At 35.4% G+C, this 16,628-nt stretch overlaps 1 protein-coding gene across 2 annotated transcripts in view; it reads right to left on the bottom strand.

The window, feature by feature from the left end:
• The window catches only part of LOC128549567 (sialin-like), a 29,385-nt gene that overhangs the window by 6,989 nt on the left and 5,768 nt on the right, over positions 1–16,628 (bottom strand). For both annotated transcript variants that reach the window (XM_053526516.1, XM_053526517.1), the window contains exons 2-10: positions 15,924–16,102; positions 14,282–14,515; positions 11,132–11,219; positions 10,196–10,294; positions 8,653–8,774; positions 6,574–6,723; positions 5,265–5,397; positions 4,031–4,186; positions 870–955 (exon numbers count right to left, since the gene is read on the bottom strand). In XM_053526516.1, the coding sequence (XP_053382491.1) occupies positions 870–955; positions 4,031–4,186; positions 5,265–5,397; positions 6,574–6,723; positions 8,653–8,774; positions 10,196–10,294; positions 11,132–11,219; positions 14,282–14,515; positions 15,924–16,102 (1,247 nt within the window). The remainder of the gene's footprint in view (positions 1–869; positions 956–4,030; positions 4,187–5,264; positions 5,398–6,573; positions 6,724–8,652; positions 8,775–10,195; positions 10,295–11,131; positions 11,220–14,281; positions 14,516–15,923; positions 16,103–16,628) is intronic.

Below are 16,628 nucleotides of genomic sequence, written 5' to 3'. Positions count from 1 at the left end.
TTAAGTGTATTCAAATTCTACATCTTAGAAAGCCTGACGAAATAACTTGCACAGCTACTATAATGTAATGCCTTAACTTCAGGCCCATATCTTTACAAAGCTATAAACAATAGACGCAGTACTGAAAAAGAGCTTTTTGTAAAACATATACGCCCCTCATGATGGCCTGTCAGAGGTAAATGTATGTAATTTTGCACGCAATGACCTTGACCTTTGATCAAATAACTTCAGAAACATCAGGGGTCATCAGAAGGTTTACAGTCAAAGCATTCTTTAGTTATTGAGCTGAAACCATCTTCAAACTTGAGATAATGTGACCATGGCCTTTTACGTACTGAACCCCAAAACAATCACGGTCATTTATTGTCATTTACAGGCAGTTATCCTATGAAATTTCACAATTGTAGGTCAAAGTGTTCTGTAGTTATTGAGCTGAAACCATTTTCAGTGTAGATGTCAATGTGACTATGACCTTTGACCTCATGAACCCAAAAACTACAGGGGTCATCTACCAACCACAGGCAATCGTCCTATGAAGTTTCACTGCTGTTAGCCAATGTGAGCTGAAACCATTTTTACTTGCACGCCTCGTGAGATCCGAATTGGCAAAAATCCACTCGAGCTGAATACAGCATCCCAGATCGGGCTACTGTTATAATAACCCTATTATATTTACTAACTGTCTGTATTGACATAAGTTCTCTCAAAAGTGTAAGAGGTGTTATCAATAGCCCTACATGTCTAAAACTGTGGCCGTATACTGTCATATTCTACAGCTCAAACAAACAAATTCTAATTTTAAATATAGCAAACTTTAAGCTTTTACAAAAATATCTGATTTTACAGTAATAAACAAGCAATCATCTTACATGTTTATGTGTCAGCCAGCCAACCACTGCAGGTCCCAGGAATCCAGGAATTGTTGCCCAAGTATTTGACATACCCATGAGGACCCCTATAGACAACAGAAGAAAATAAGAGAAAAAAATCAAATGGATAACTGCAGTACAATACTTTTCTTTAATTCCACTCATTATCGTATTTCTGATACTATTTCTTGCACTTTTATGCCACCTGGATGGGGCATAGCATTGCAAACAGTATAATCGTGAAACTTACTCTACAATTTGGTATTTTGTGTCTGCTAAAAAACTTTTTATTTAATTTTTTGATTTTCAATAAATTAATGGACTGTATCATTGAAACAAAATTGATATTTTCAGTGTTTCAAAGCAGCGAAAATACAATTTTTATGTTCACTGTTACGGAACTACACTAGAATGCGAAAGAATCTGAATTACAAATAATCTGAAATTCATTGCAAAATGTATTTCAGAAATCTATATATCAAGTACCTACATGAACATAAAGACATATATCCATCGTAATAAAATGTAAAAGAAATATAGAAACTTCACAGAACTATCTGCTTATTTTTCAACATAGATACCTTGATGTCACAGCATTGTGACGTCATCACACAAGGCACGTAACACTGTGCTGGTTAAATGGGCACTATTTGTTTAAAACTATTGAAAATCATAAAATTTAAACAAGAGGGCCATGATGGCCCTATATCGCTCACCTGTTATCATTGCACTTAAGGACAAGTCTTCAAGGTCAAAAGATCATAATAGAAATCAATCAAAAGAATTGAGAAAATATAGTTGAAATTTTCTTTAAGTAACTTTAAAAACAAGATTTGAAAACTTTTTGTAGAGGTCCACTAGGCAATGCTACATGTCAAATATCTAAGCTCTTCTGGTTTATTTTTAGAAAATTTTGAAGATTTTTCTATGTACAATCAAGTAACCCCATGGGGCAGGGTCAATTTGACCCCAGGGGTCATGATTTGAATCAACTTTGTAAAAGTCTAATAGGCAATGCTACATGTCAAATATCTAAGATCTAGGCCTTCTGGTTTATTTTTAGAATTTTTTTTTAAGATTTTCCTATGTAAAATCAAGTGACCCCTAGGGCGGAGTCAATTTTGACCCCGGAGGACAAGGTCTGAACAAATTGTGTAGAGGTCCCTTAGGCTACATGTCAAATATTTAGTCTCTAGGCCTTCTAGTTTATTTTTAGAAAATTTTTGAAGATTTTCCTATGTAAAATCAAGTGACCCCTGGGGTGGGGTCAATTTTGACCAGGGGGTCATGATATGAAAAAATTTTGTAGAGGTCCACTAGGTAATGCTACATGTGAAATATCTAAGCTCTAGGCCTTCTGGTTTATTTTTAGAAAACTTTTGAAGATTTTCCTATGTAATGTCAAGTGACCCTTAGGGCGGGGTCAATTTTGACCACTGGGTCATAATTTGAACAACTTTAGTAGAGGTCCACTAGGCAATGCTACATGTCAAATATCTAAGATCTAGGGCTTCTGGTTTTTGAGAAGAAGATTTTTTAAATATTTTCCTATGTAAAATCAAGTGACCCCTGGGGCTGGGTCAATTTTGACCCCGGGGGCCATGATTTGAACAAATTTTGTAGAGGTCCACTAGGCAATGCTACATGTGAAATATCTAAGCTCTAGGCCTTCTAGTTTATTTTTAGAAATTTTTTGAAGATTTTCCTATGTAAAATCAAGTGCCCCCTTGGGTGGGGTCAATTTTGACCCCGGGGTCATGATTTGAACAATTTTAGTAGAGGTCCAATAGGCAATGCTACATGTCAAATATCTAACCTCTAAGGCTTCTGGTTTTTGAGAAGAAGATTTTTAAAGATTTTCTAATGTAAAATCAAGTGACCCCTGGGGCGGGGTCATGATTTGAACAAACTTGGTAGAGGTCCACTAGGCAATGCTTCACACCAAATATCTAAGCTCTAGGGCTTCTGGTTTTTGAGAAGAAGATTTTTAAAGTTTTTCCTTTCGGTTGCCATGGCAACCAGTGTTCTGCATAGAATTCAATTCTTTGAACAATTTTGAAAGGGGGCCATCCAAGGAACATCCCTGTGAAGTTTCATCAAAATTGGCCTGTTGGTTTAGGAGGAGATGTTGTTTAAAGGAAAGTGTGGACGGATGGACGGACGCCGGACATTGAGTGATCACAATACCTCACCCTGAGCACTTTGTGCTCAGGTGAGCTAAAAAAAATTGTTTGTTTTACATGTAAGATTGAAATATATTTCACTTGTGAACACCATAATTCCAATTTTAACTTGTGGCTATGCTACTCCTGAAAATATTGCATATAGTGTTCACTCTGTGAAATATATCTTGATCTTACACTGAAACAAACAAATATCCTGTATTCAATTCCAATAAAATGACTAGCATCATATACACTTATCACAGTAAAAGGTTTGTTCGATAGAGAGCAATATAGATATTGTGAACATTGCTGTGAAATTATTTTGGAACTGAACCAGCAGCTTGGTGGAGAAGATTCTCAAAGTCTTAGAGAAGAAGATTTTCCAAGTTTTCAATAAATCCATACTTGTCCATTCTGTCATATTTTTTTTAAACAAACAATGAGCGGTCACAAAAACTCACCATGAGCCTTTGGCTTAGGCGAGGTAAAAAGAATTACTTGAAAGAATTTGGTAGAGAGACACTTAAGGTACATTGATGTGGAAATATTTTAAATATCTGACAGCAGTTTCAAGGAAGATTCTTAAAGTTTTCCATATATGGAAAACTATCTCCACCCCCTGGCTGTCATGTTTTTATAGAATAATTTAATAATAATTACAGAATAATTTGAAGGAATCTGGTAGAAGGTCACTCAATCAACATTTGGCCAGCAGTTTTTGAGGATAAGATTTTTTAAGTTTTTCCTTCTAGTTGCCATGGCAACCAGAATGCTGCATGAATGACCTAGATTTGAAGGAATATAAAAGCAGACAATCAAAGGAACATTCCTGTGAAGTTTGGCTGAAAATGGAATTGTTGTTTTAGGAGGAGATGTTCTTTGAAGGAATTGTGGAAGTAGGATGACAGATGGATGGACATCCAATGATCCAAAAAGCTCATCATGAGCATTTCCTACTCCAGTGAGCTAATAAGCCTAATAAACATAAATACCTACCTGCAAAATTTGGTGACAAATCTATATGATTGACCTGAAAACCTCCCATAGTGAAACCTCCTGCAGTTAGACATAATACCAGCATAGCAACGGCAGCTGTCTGGTTACAGCCCGCAAACTGTATAAGTATCATCAAAACACCAGGAACTGCTAGACCTGAAATATTGTTTGTACATGTAAGTAATATACATTCATTTATGTCTAAACCTCAGTGATTTATGTTCTAAGTCAGACATAGGTACAACATAACTGCAGCAATCAAGACAAAAATATAAAGCTCCTACTTCACCACTATAAACATTCTTATTTAGATTTTAACAACATGCAAAGCAAATGTACATTATTCTAAGAAGGTAATTTTAAAGTTGTGATGCAAAACTATAAACAGAGCAGGGTTACATTCAGTTTGAGTGGGTTGCTCAGTACATAAAGAATATAAGGATCTTAAATGCCTGCCTGTGTACGACTTGGTTTTCCCATACCCAAGGGACAACGTGGAATGGAAAACCACAAGGTTTTTTATACACATTGTGCTGAGGGTTGGGATAACAGCTGCCATGTTAGGTTATTTTACTTACTTACCTTTAATATTATTGAATCATTGTCAAAGATATTGTAAGTTATAAATCGCTTATACACTATGACATCATAATATGATGTCAAATTATGATGTCAATATGCGCACATGTACCTTATCCAGGGTCTCCTCTGCCATTCGCCAATGTAGCCAAATGCTACAAATTCAAAGAACTGGCTACAGATTTTTGAAAGTGGCTACAAGAATTTTATAAAAATGTGGCCAAATTTCAGCAGTTCAGCTTCAATTTGGCAGTTTCTCTCAAAAAGTGGCTACAACTTTCTGAGGCCCAGTGGAGGCCCTGCTTATCTTTTCCTAGGGATAACCTTGCCTTTCCCTGCACAGCAGGCAAGAAAGATCTTTGTTATTGAATTAAGGCCGTGGACTCGTAATGACATTCAGCAATTTCTGTGTGATTACCTACAATGAATTCTTCTGAGGCAATTTGGAATTCTTTGGAAGTAAAGTAGCTCAATGCTTACATAACTTTTTGCAAAATACAGAAAATAGAGACTATAGTTACATAATTTGCCAAATGTCATACAATTCCATTATCTTAAAACTTTAAATTCAATTAGTCCAATGAACACTGGCAAATGTCAATTTTACAAGCTATATGAGCACATGATATATCTTTCTATAAAAACTACAACATACCAAAAAAAGTAAACATTCTTCGCGTAGTCACTGTAGAAAGGTACCCGTTGCTACGTAGGTAATCTGCTATGATACCAGATGTATTCTGCCCTATCCAACATCCTAAATATGGTAATGCCGATAATAATCCATTCTGAAATACAAAGTTAACCTTTACCCTGCTAAATGTCAAAAATGGACTGGTCCATCATTCAATTTTGGAAATACCATTTATTATTCGAAGGGGTGTTCATTGAAAATTTACTGACTGAATAGCGAACAGTGCATGATCAGCCAGCATGGTCGCAAAAACAGAATTACTTGCCGCCAGCAGGCTAAAGGTTAAAAAAGCATTTAGAAGTTTTCTAAGCGTTATTATTTTGAATTAAATTAAAAATCTATTTTGACAGGTTATATTTATCAAGCATTTCAGCAATCAATTCTGGGTTACACAAAATTTCCCAAAAATTGCAATTTTGACTCTTTTACTATCAGATTCTTCCAAAATTTTCTGAATATCTTAAGTCAGTAAAAACCAGCTCAAGAATTCAAAAGACATCCAAAAAATTAGGCCTCTGATGTAAAAGTTAGGTTGTTAACGTTATATGCAACTGACATAAAAATCAAGCAGTTGGTGTAAAGGAAAGGGTTTTGATGTAAAGGAAAGGGTTTTGATGTAAAGGTTAGGCAATTCATGTAAAATGTTGGGCAACCGATGTAAACATTAGGTAGTTGATGTAAATGTTAGGCCATTGATATAAAGATTAGAGCATTGATGTAAATTATAGTCAAATGATGTAAACATTGGCAGCTGATGTGACACAATTTCAGACAGTTGCAATGTTATGTAACAGTTTAGTAATACAGGTTTTGCACATTCAAACATTTACTTGTTGTGCTTTACAGAGACATCATATACTTCAAACAAGTTGAATAAAATGATAAAATGCGAGGCTCGAGGCTCTGCCGAGCATTTTATCAATTTTATTCAAAAAGTTTAATAAATTTAATGTGGAAAGACATGAATGTAATATTATTTTTATCACATGTAAGCTTTTCCTGCTGAAACATCAAAATTTCCTTTTTCTTTACCTAATATAGACCAAATAAATTCGGCCAACGTCTCCTATACTTAAAGCGAAGTCAACGTCAAAGCTTTATTACACTAGTGTATTATCAAATTTATGTAATGGCTTTATTTCATTCCCGTGATGTCAAACATGTGATAATACAATATACTGTAAGAAGACTCAAATTTTCAAGCTTATATACAGTTTACTACAAGCATGTAAGTATGTCAAAATTAGAAAAATCTGTTTCATTTACTCACAGTTTTTATATCAAATTTGAGAACATTCTTCATATAACTGGGCAGAGTTGTTAGCATGGTATAGAAGCCCCAGTTGTTGGACAGATGGGCAATACACACAGCCCAGACCGCAGGGCAGGTCACAATAGCTCCCCATGGTGTTGAAATGTCCTGAAATAATGTGTATTGTATCACAGAGTAATTTCCCCTGAATAACACCACTGTAAGGACCGAATTCTGTGTGTTGTAAAGAGTTTGTAACTACTGTGAGGACTCAAGTCTGTGTGTTGTACTGACAGAGGCTGTTGCTCTGAACAGGTTGATCAATTTTATTATAAATCAAGTAAAGATTAAAATGTAAAATTTTCATTGGGAACAGAAACTTATTTTGAACACTACATTTCGAACAATATCAAGGTATGGTCCTGGCTGGAAGCTATTCGTTTCCAAACCCACACACAGACTAGCATTCCAACAAGTCAATCAGGTGGCCAAGACACTAAAAAACATTTTTCAAAATGAGTCTAACAAAAAACTTCCTAAGTTCTTCCTATTCAAATATTATACCCTGAAACAAAGAGGTTGCTATAGAAGATTCTTGATGCTATTTTTTTTATTTGGTTAATATCTAAGGATATGACTTCCGGTGAAATAAATAACGAAGGCCTGTTTGGGTGGTACAGCATATTGTTAACCTTCGAAAAATAATTACTTTTTTCTGGTTGGCAATATCCCATATCACCCTTGCTGGACTGTTTTATCTTTTTTGTTGGATTTAACATCACATCTACACTATATAAATATCATATGGCAGCGTGTGTGACATTGATATTGTCAACCCGAGGGCAGAATGTCACCCAAGGCGAAAGCCGAGTGGTGACATTCTGTTTCGAGGGTTGACAATATCAATGTCACACATGCTGTCAAATGATATTTATTTTATTATACTGAACAAAATTAAGCACATAAAAAAGTTTTTTATTCATTTAATTCAACAGTTTTATCTTTTGCGCAGTAATCACCTGTGTACACATTGAATACTGACGTCATTACAATATGACAGTGTGTACAAGGGAGACAATCATTTGGCTAAAAATTGCCCTTATATGACATTCAAAATATCAGCGCGATCACATGACCTGACAGTCACTTTCACTTGGTCACGTGTCAAAAAAGGTTGAAAATGTCAAAATATCCCTTCTTTCGGGCAATGGGATTTTACCATTGTAGACAAAAGTGAGGTATAATGTTTTATGTCATATGGCGACTTTCCAGGTTTGGTAGTGGAGGAAGAGTAGTATCATGCCACTCTGTGCATCATTTATCACAGGCCAGCACCTGGGTAGAACCACCGACCTTCCATAACCCAGTTGGATGGCTTCCTCACTTGAAGAAATCAATGCCCTGAGTGAGGCTCAAACCCACATCCGTGAGGGGCAAGTGATTCGAATTCATTCTGTTTTATTTACATAATTATTAAAACATTTTTAGTTGGAAAGAAATTCTCGGTCAGTTTATAGCAGCATTTTTTGTTTTGAGGAGTTGTTAACAGATGTAAAGACTGTATTGTAATACCAATAGTTGAGAGAGAAATAGTAATTTACTAGGTAAAGACCAGTATTGGTTGATTCATTGTTACTAAACCTTTTCTTATCTTTGTGGACATCTTAAACCTTAGCACGCTGAATTTCTAAAATAGACTGGTCCATCATTCAATTTGGGCAGTACCACTTATCATTCCAGGGGGTGTTCACTGAAAATTTACTGACTGAATAGCGAACAGTGCAGACCATGATCAAACTGCACGGATGTGCAGGCTGATCTTGGTCTGCACTGGTCGCAAAGGCAGAACCACTTGCTGCCAGCAGGCTAAAGGTTAATGCCAGGTTCTACTGTACTATGATTCAAGTTAGGTACATGACACGCAATGACAACTGGTTATTTCCCTTTGAATACCTTTTACACTTTATGTGAAAAGAGCACCAGAATTGCAAATTGTCATTACAGGTCCTTTTGAAAGAGTTTAAACCTCATAAAATTCGAGCACAGGTCACATCAAACACTTTTCTTTATCTGTTATCATACTATAAAATAAGGTACCTCCTTTACACCAACGGTTGATTCTATATATTCTCTTTCTTCTTTGGAAATTTTTGGGTGATCAGCAGGTGTATTGTAAGCCAATAATGTCCAAACGATAAACCATAGACATGCTATACCACCTGTAACATAAAAATTGAACAATAAACATGATAAACCACTTTTGTATGCCAGCAGATAAGATACGAAATTGTTTATTGTAGGGACACTGACATTCATATCATAACTACAAACAATAAATATTAACAACAACATTAATACTACATGTATATAAGCACCTGACACTGTTGGTCTGTTAAGTATTTTATACAAATTCCGTCAAACCTATATTAAGCAGCCATTCAGGGGAGTGACACAATATGGCTGCTTAAGGTAGATATCTGCTTAGAGCAAGCTGAAATTAGAAAAAAAACTGAATTTGGGAAGTAAGTATAGAGGAGTGGCTGCTTTTCGGTGATTTTTTCTCTCTCCCAGAAGTCAGTAAAATATGGGTGCTGTGGAAGTAAACAGTAGTAAAAACTTATTGGTATTGAAATATGCTTTTTGCATGGCATCCTAATAAATTACCAAAAATATTGTGCAGAAGGCAGTAAACTAGTAACATTTTTGGAAATAATGGAGAAAATCAATATTCTTTATGCCTCTGTACTAATATCTAAAACATATTTTTTCCTCACTTTATCATTGTTTAGTGTCATGTATAACATTCTATGGCAAACTTGGTGGAAATGAACATTCTGAATATTTCAACCCAACTCTGGGTAGTAGCTTTAACGCAAGTGAATGTTAATCATACATGTGGAGAGAATTACTATAAGCCCTAGCAGCTTTCAATTCAATCCTCTTGTCTTGATATTTGTATCGTATAGATGTTATATATTGGATGTTATAATTATGTCATGCCTACCTTGATAAATAAATATGTTTAAACCAATCATACACGGGTCATAAAGAACATCAGAGATGAAATTTAAGTACTGGAACGACTTTTCAAGTATTTCTTTTACTTTTCTAAGGCCTATTTTCCTCAGAACCACATATTGAAATCTTAATCCAAACAACTTTTACAAACTTTTCAAAAAACATGGTTATAGCAGAAATAGCACCCTGTGTAAATCGCAATGAAATAAGGTCACTGACTGCTGCTTATCACTACTACTGGTTGCATACCAGGATCATTTAAAGTGATCAAATACCATAATTTTCTTTCAAATTTTGTTCATTTTCACTGTTCTTTTTTCATATTTATTCTTCACACAAATAAGTTTTTGAAGGAGTTTTGGATGAAATTAATGAACAATTTTCAAAATTCAAGTATTTTTCTTGCTTTTTTTAGGGTTTAGTCATTTTAAAGGAGTTTTCACAGACTAGCATTCAATTCAAGGACTTTTCAAGGTCTATGCAAACCTTCACATAAGATATTTACTCTTATGGCATTACATAAATTAGCATTGCTAATGTAATATGATTTAATCTAATGCTTAGACCCAAAATCCATGGAAAAATAAGTAAAACAAACTGTATGTTTCACTGATGGACTTACCAAAGACGTAGAAAACCGAAGGCCATCCACCAGCAAATGATTTCTGATCACATAACCAACCAGAAATTGGCAGTGCAAAAACAGTTCCAAGCTGGGCACCTGCAAGTACCAATTTAGCAAATGGTGATATATACATTAAGATCACAACCAAACATCTGAAAAATGTTATCTTTTAGTCAAAAATTAAAATAAATCAAGGAACTTCTTGGGCTGACTAGTTATTGTATCTTCTATGTCAGAACAACATGCCAACCCTCCTCCAGGTTGTTAAACTTGGGATGTAGAATTCTTGTATGTAACTTAACTATCAAGCTAACCTGTAGAAGATTTGTGGCTTCTATGGCTTCTGCCCAGGTACCTGTTCCAGCTTGAAATAAGTCTCGAAAGGGTACCTGTAGTCTTCCTCCACCATTTAAGCTAGAAAGGTGCCATATGACCTGAACTGTGTTAGTATAACTGAAGGTAGTGGACTGTTAAGACAGCAATTTCTGAAATTGCTGATTGTCATTTCACATCCACTACCTTAAAACCAAGCAAAAATAAGAAGCAAGCAAAGAAATCAATACTTCAAAGCAATCATACATTACAAGAAAGATGAAGCTTGACATGCTCATAGCACAACTCGTTTTTTTACTTTTCGAATTATAGTACATGCTCAGCAATTTCTTTTGTGCCATTTTGTATTTTATATAATTTACTTTTGCAAGAATCCGCTTTATTTTAACCAAATTTGTGTAAGAGGATATTATATAAGGATATGATTTCTGTAACTATGAATAAAATAAGCCCACAGAGGCAATATTTTGAAGAAACAATTATTATTATTGCTGATGTACAAGACAAACAAACAGACGGACAGACAGACAGGCATTAGCTAATCACAGCAACACACCTGTGACATCAAGTCAGATAAAAAAAGAAAGAAAATGGTAAAACCTGCATAGGAGAATCCAGTGAGTTTAGATCGTTCATAAAGTGGACCCCATTTGCCCCACATAGCATGCATAGCGGGAAATGTCACACCCTGCAGAAAATAATACAAGATATAATATTCATGTATAATCACATTAAAGGGGCACTCCATAACAAGTGCATTGAAATGTTCAAAACAGAAACTGTTGTATGCCCACCACTGACTGCATTTGACAACTTCGGGTTAATTAACTGACTAGTTTTCTGTCGTTTTACAGAACTGAAAACAAGGAACTTGCAGCAATTACCGTAGCCTTAAAATCTTCATAAAATCATAAATCAACCAGTAACAGGGCAGTATTGGATTCAATCAAACAAGACAAAATGCAAACTAAATAACACAGGCGATTAAAGAAGAGCAGCAGAATGGATTGGTCATTGGTGTCCAATGATGCAAAACAGACAGAAAAATTAAATCATAAATTAAACTAGAGCTGCTTTTGAGAAAAGCGCATGTCTCTCACAACTGCCTAATCATCTGAATAGTAGTATATGAGTCAACCATGCAGAAAGACCTCAACTGCCTTATCAGACTTTCAGTGCTTTGATTATCAAAAAAAAAAGTTTCAAGGGAAATAATTCCGAAGTGCCACGGCCAATTTGGCTAGTTATCGAACTTGGCCGAGGACTTATTGGCAAACACATTTTGTTCAAGTCTGGTGAAGATCGGATAAGAAATGTTCAACATAGAGTGTGGACAACATTTGTGACAGACACACAGATAGACACACACACACACACACACACACACACACATAGAAAAGTAAATCAATATGTCTCCCACACCACTGTGTAGTGGGAGACAAAATTACTCTTTAATATCAGTTATCTAAGTATATATTTATATAAGTGTATGCCTTTAAGGTAGCTCTGCGTGTTCAAATTATTTTTTTTCTATTATGTAAAATTTGATAAAACCAAAATTTTTTAACACATCAAGATATGCTTAGAAAAACAGACCAATAAAAAATAGGGTCAAATGCTAAACTTTTTTCTGGACTGATTCAAAAATATGAACCTCACTCAAGTTTCAACAATGGGGATCTGTGAGAAAATTCTAATTCTAATGACATTTTACCTACAGAAAAAAATTCTACTTTGCAGATTTTAGTGAAACTTATCACAGTTAAAAATTTGCACATTGTCTTTCATTTGGTTAAATAAAATATATAAGTCCACATGCTTATTTTTGAGATATCTGTCCATGACAGGCTGTCAACCAGGTCTTCTCCAAAATATAGGAAGAATATAGGAATATTTTCACAACAAATATAGGAGTTTTTGATAGTTTTGAGGCAAAATATAGGAGTTTTCAACAACATATATTTTCATTTACTGGTACATATACTATCAACTCTTACCTGTACACTTACTGTCTGACTGTTTCTACATTAATCAATGTCTAGAATGTCTACCATTCTCTTCAACAGCATCACAATCCAGACAAGACAGAAGACTGATACAAAGCCCACAACATATTCTTCTGTACCTTTCATTGCTCTCAAGCTGTTTTCGTGCAGACTTGGATTTCATTGATTTTGGAAGTTAGACAGTGAAATAATCCACACTTACCCTCTAGTTTGTTAATACTCTGGTCATGGCTGGCAACAATGTCAACCATCTGCTTGGTACATGTCTTAGAAACAGGCTCTCATCCATGTCATACTCCAGTTGAAGGTCTTTAAAATCTTCTCTTCTGACTGGCTGCTGCTTGAAGAACTGATACATGTCAAAAGTTAACTCTTCTGCATCACTTCCAAAACAGTTCAGACCTTTTCTAAAAGCATTGTGCACTGTATGGAGGTTGCAGGGTTCAAAGACAAGCAAACCCAGGTTGCCATCTGCTTTCAAACTTTCATTGACTTTTCTGTGAATGGATTTGTTGACATTCGGGCCATCAGATGAGAGACTTATCAAATTCTTCATGAGTAGGTCTACTTCAAAATCATTCCCTAATTTAAGGAAAGCTTCACTTATAATGTCAGCTGTTGCATGGCCAAAGTGAAAAGCTTTCAAAAACCTCACAGACACTTCTCCTTCAATATTGCTCCAAAATCTTATCAGTATGTCCATTTGTCTACATTGCTGTGCTGTAGTAGTTTCATCAAACATAAGAACATACCCTAAATTTCCATCTATAACTTCCTTCACAATTGCTTCTGTCAAAAATGGTCTTATGGCTTCTGAAACTATGTATGATGCTTTTGTCCTTGACAAAGAAAACTGATCAGCAATATCACACTTGAACATCTTTCTGAGACACTTTGTAAAGGCCATCACATGATCTGAATGAAAAATCAGCAGCTGCTACTTTAAAACACCACAACAGCTCAGATTCTGTGACTTGATGTTTCAAAGGGTGACTTGTGAATACATGTTGTATTTGCCTCTGCTCAATATCGCTTGAACCTACAGTAGCTGGTTTATTAGATGCTCCAGAGGCTGTCACCCTTGGTCAACACTTTTTGGGCAGTGACGCGGCAGTGTTCTCAGTCTCTGAGAAAATCTTCCTGTTGACAATTCAGTAAAAGAAAACTTTGAATTTTGGTAAAACTGCATTAACTGTATATTTAAAACAGACATGGTACTTCTGCACCAGTTTGTCATCTTTACTATACTTTTTTGATGTCAGAGATCTCAGAGATTTGCCTTGTATTTCATCATTGGGGAGTATCTGAAAGAAAATGTCTGAATGAGACTTTGATTTACCTGAAAGACCCATGTCCTGTTTCACTACCTTGCAAAGTGACCATACAAATGATGAAGAAGAGCAAAACTACATTATCTTAAGGATGGTGATGCTGTGGCAGACATGGGAATTTTCTTACCTATAAAATAAAGAATCCAAAAGCAATATCAAACCAAGATTTACTCTCTTATTCATCGGCAAGAACTTTACTAAAAAATATAGGAATATTTTTCAAAATATAGGAAAATATAGGAAATATAGGAGGTTTTTCAGAATATAGGATTTTGATCCAAAATATAGGAAAATATAGGAATATAGGAATCAGTTGACAGCCTGCCATGATTAAAGAGATCCCCAAATTTTAAGCCGATTTTATGAGCTAATTTCAAGTTTTTCAAATTTGCACAAAAACATGCTCTTCTTACCTCTCCAAGCCCCTCGAGCACTCTCACTGCAATAAAAACCCCTACATGGAACCTTGCTGCTATTGGGGTCACTAGCGTGAGTACCGCTGTACACAATACACCAAGCCCAAACAACCACTTGGCTCCAAACTTTTCAGCCATCCAGCCCCCGGGGATCTGGGTAAGAATGTATCCGTAGAAAAATGATCCGAGAATATAATCTTGTAGATCTGTACTCCACTCAAATTCTCCATCCTGTGACGAGAACAAGAAAGTTTTAGACTAAGTGTAATCTGTAAATCTTACATCAACACATGTCCACAAGTATGTCAAAAATATAACTTAAGTTTGAGAAAGACTCAGTACATTTACAACAATCAACAAGAGCTGTCACAGGAGACAGCACGCTCGGCTATTTCTATGCTGGATAGTGAAACTGGGCACATCTGAGGAAGCTGGAGTTGTCACTGAAGTGTTTAAGGACTCCAATGTGGAAGAAGATCTTGGACAATAGCTTGAGTCTGTGTCAAAAGTATTAAGTGATAAGAGTTATAGTAAAAATGCATCAAAATTAACCTTAAATTCTAAGTAAAAGGGGACATAATTCATGAAAAATTGGTGCCAGAGTTATGCACCTTGTGTCATATGACATGGGTGATAAGGTGGAACAACTATTATAAGTCTGAATCAAATCCATTTAGTATAATTGAGATATAGTGAAAATGCACCAAAATTAGCCTTAAATTCTAAGTAAAAGGGGATATAATTCATGAAAAATTGTGCCAGAGTTATGCAACTTGTGTCATATGATGTGGGTGATAAGGAGGAACAACTATTTTAAGTCTGATTCAAATCCATTTAGTAATAACTGATATAGAGTGAAAGTGCTTCAAAACTTTAACCTGAAATTGTTAGTCAAAAGGGGGAATAATTCATGAAAAACTGGTTCAAGAGTTATGGCCCTTGTGCCATATGAAAAATTGGTTCAAGAGTTATGGCCCTTGTGCCATATGATGTGGGTGATGATGTTGAACAATTGTTGTAAGTTTGAATCAAATCCATTTAAAGACTCTATAGTTCTCACTCAGTTTTATTAACGTTTCGGCCATAAGGCCTTTATCAAAATGACAAATTCCGAGAATTACTCTACATCATGGCGTCTCATAATATAATTACATTTGAAATACCTAGATATAGAGTAGAGATAGAGTAGAAGTGCCTGAAATTCTATGTAGAAAGGTGGCATAATTCATGAAAAATTTGTGCCAGAGTTATGAACCTTGTGTCATATGATAAGGGTGATGATGTGGAACAATCATTTTAAGTCTGAATCAAATCCATTTAGTTATAACTGAGATAGAGTGCAAGTGCACCAAAACTTTAACCTGAAATTCTAAGTAAAAAGGGGGGATAATTCATGAAATATTGGTGTGAGAGTTATGACCCTTATGCCAGATGATGTGGGTGATGGGGAGGAATAACTATTTTAAGTTTGAGGCAAATCCATCAAGTAATAACAGAGATAAGGAGAAAAAAGAGAAAGTGTAAAAAAAACTTTAACCAAGGTGGGGACACAGAAAGACGCCGACATGAGTAGGATAGGTCTCCATATACTTCGTATAGTCCAGCTAAAAATTCAAGCAAATTTCATAATCTTACTTACATTACTATTTGTACTGTTCAAACTGTGGTCAGGGCACTCGTTATCTGTAGAGTTTTGATCGTCCTTGTGCTGTGGCTTCACCATGTCTACCATCGCTACGCTGAGATTAACTCGCATACAGTAAACATTGAAGAAACCCAGGAATGCCAGAAATGCCAACAAATGTCTGTAACCCCATCCTGAATTCAGAAAAAGGTACTACTCATTTAAAAGATGTACATGCACTGTATAAATAGTAACAAACTTCAGTAACCATAAATAAAAACACTTTTCGACATTATCCTGATCAAGTCTAGTAATGGGTGCCAAATATCACATGGTGAAACCTGATACTCAGACTAAGACTGCCAGCTGGTTAATGGGCTGCTTACATTATACACAAATTCATCAAAATTATGAACAAGTCTTGACTTTAGTGTCAGTCCAAAGACACTAGGGGGTTACAATGAATTTATCTGTTGTTATGTTAGGTAGAAGATACAAGTTTTTATGTTAAGTGGCCAGATCTGTTCACTATGCTTATGAACCCTGAGAGTCAGTGTTACTAATTATATCCACAGAATCTCTTACAGGTATTTTGTAAATTTCTCCATAACTAAATTTGCAATCAACTTATCCAGAAAAAGTTATATTCTGCAAGTCACACTGTGGCCTTATTATTGAAAAGTTGAAAGAAACATTGCAAGCATTTTGGGATGATGTCCC

Source organism: Mercenaria mercenaria, chromosome 16 (assembly GCF_021730395.1).
Source record: "Mercenaria mercenaria strain notata chromosome 16, MADL_Memer_1, whole genome shotgun sequence".
Classification (NCBI taxonomy): Eukaryota; Metazoa; Mollusca; class Bivalvia; order Venerida; family Veneridae; genus Mercenaria; species Mercenaria mercenaria.
Note: the sequence above shows the minus strand (reverse complement) of the source record. Positions and strands in the feature narration are given on the sequence as shown.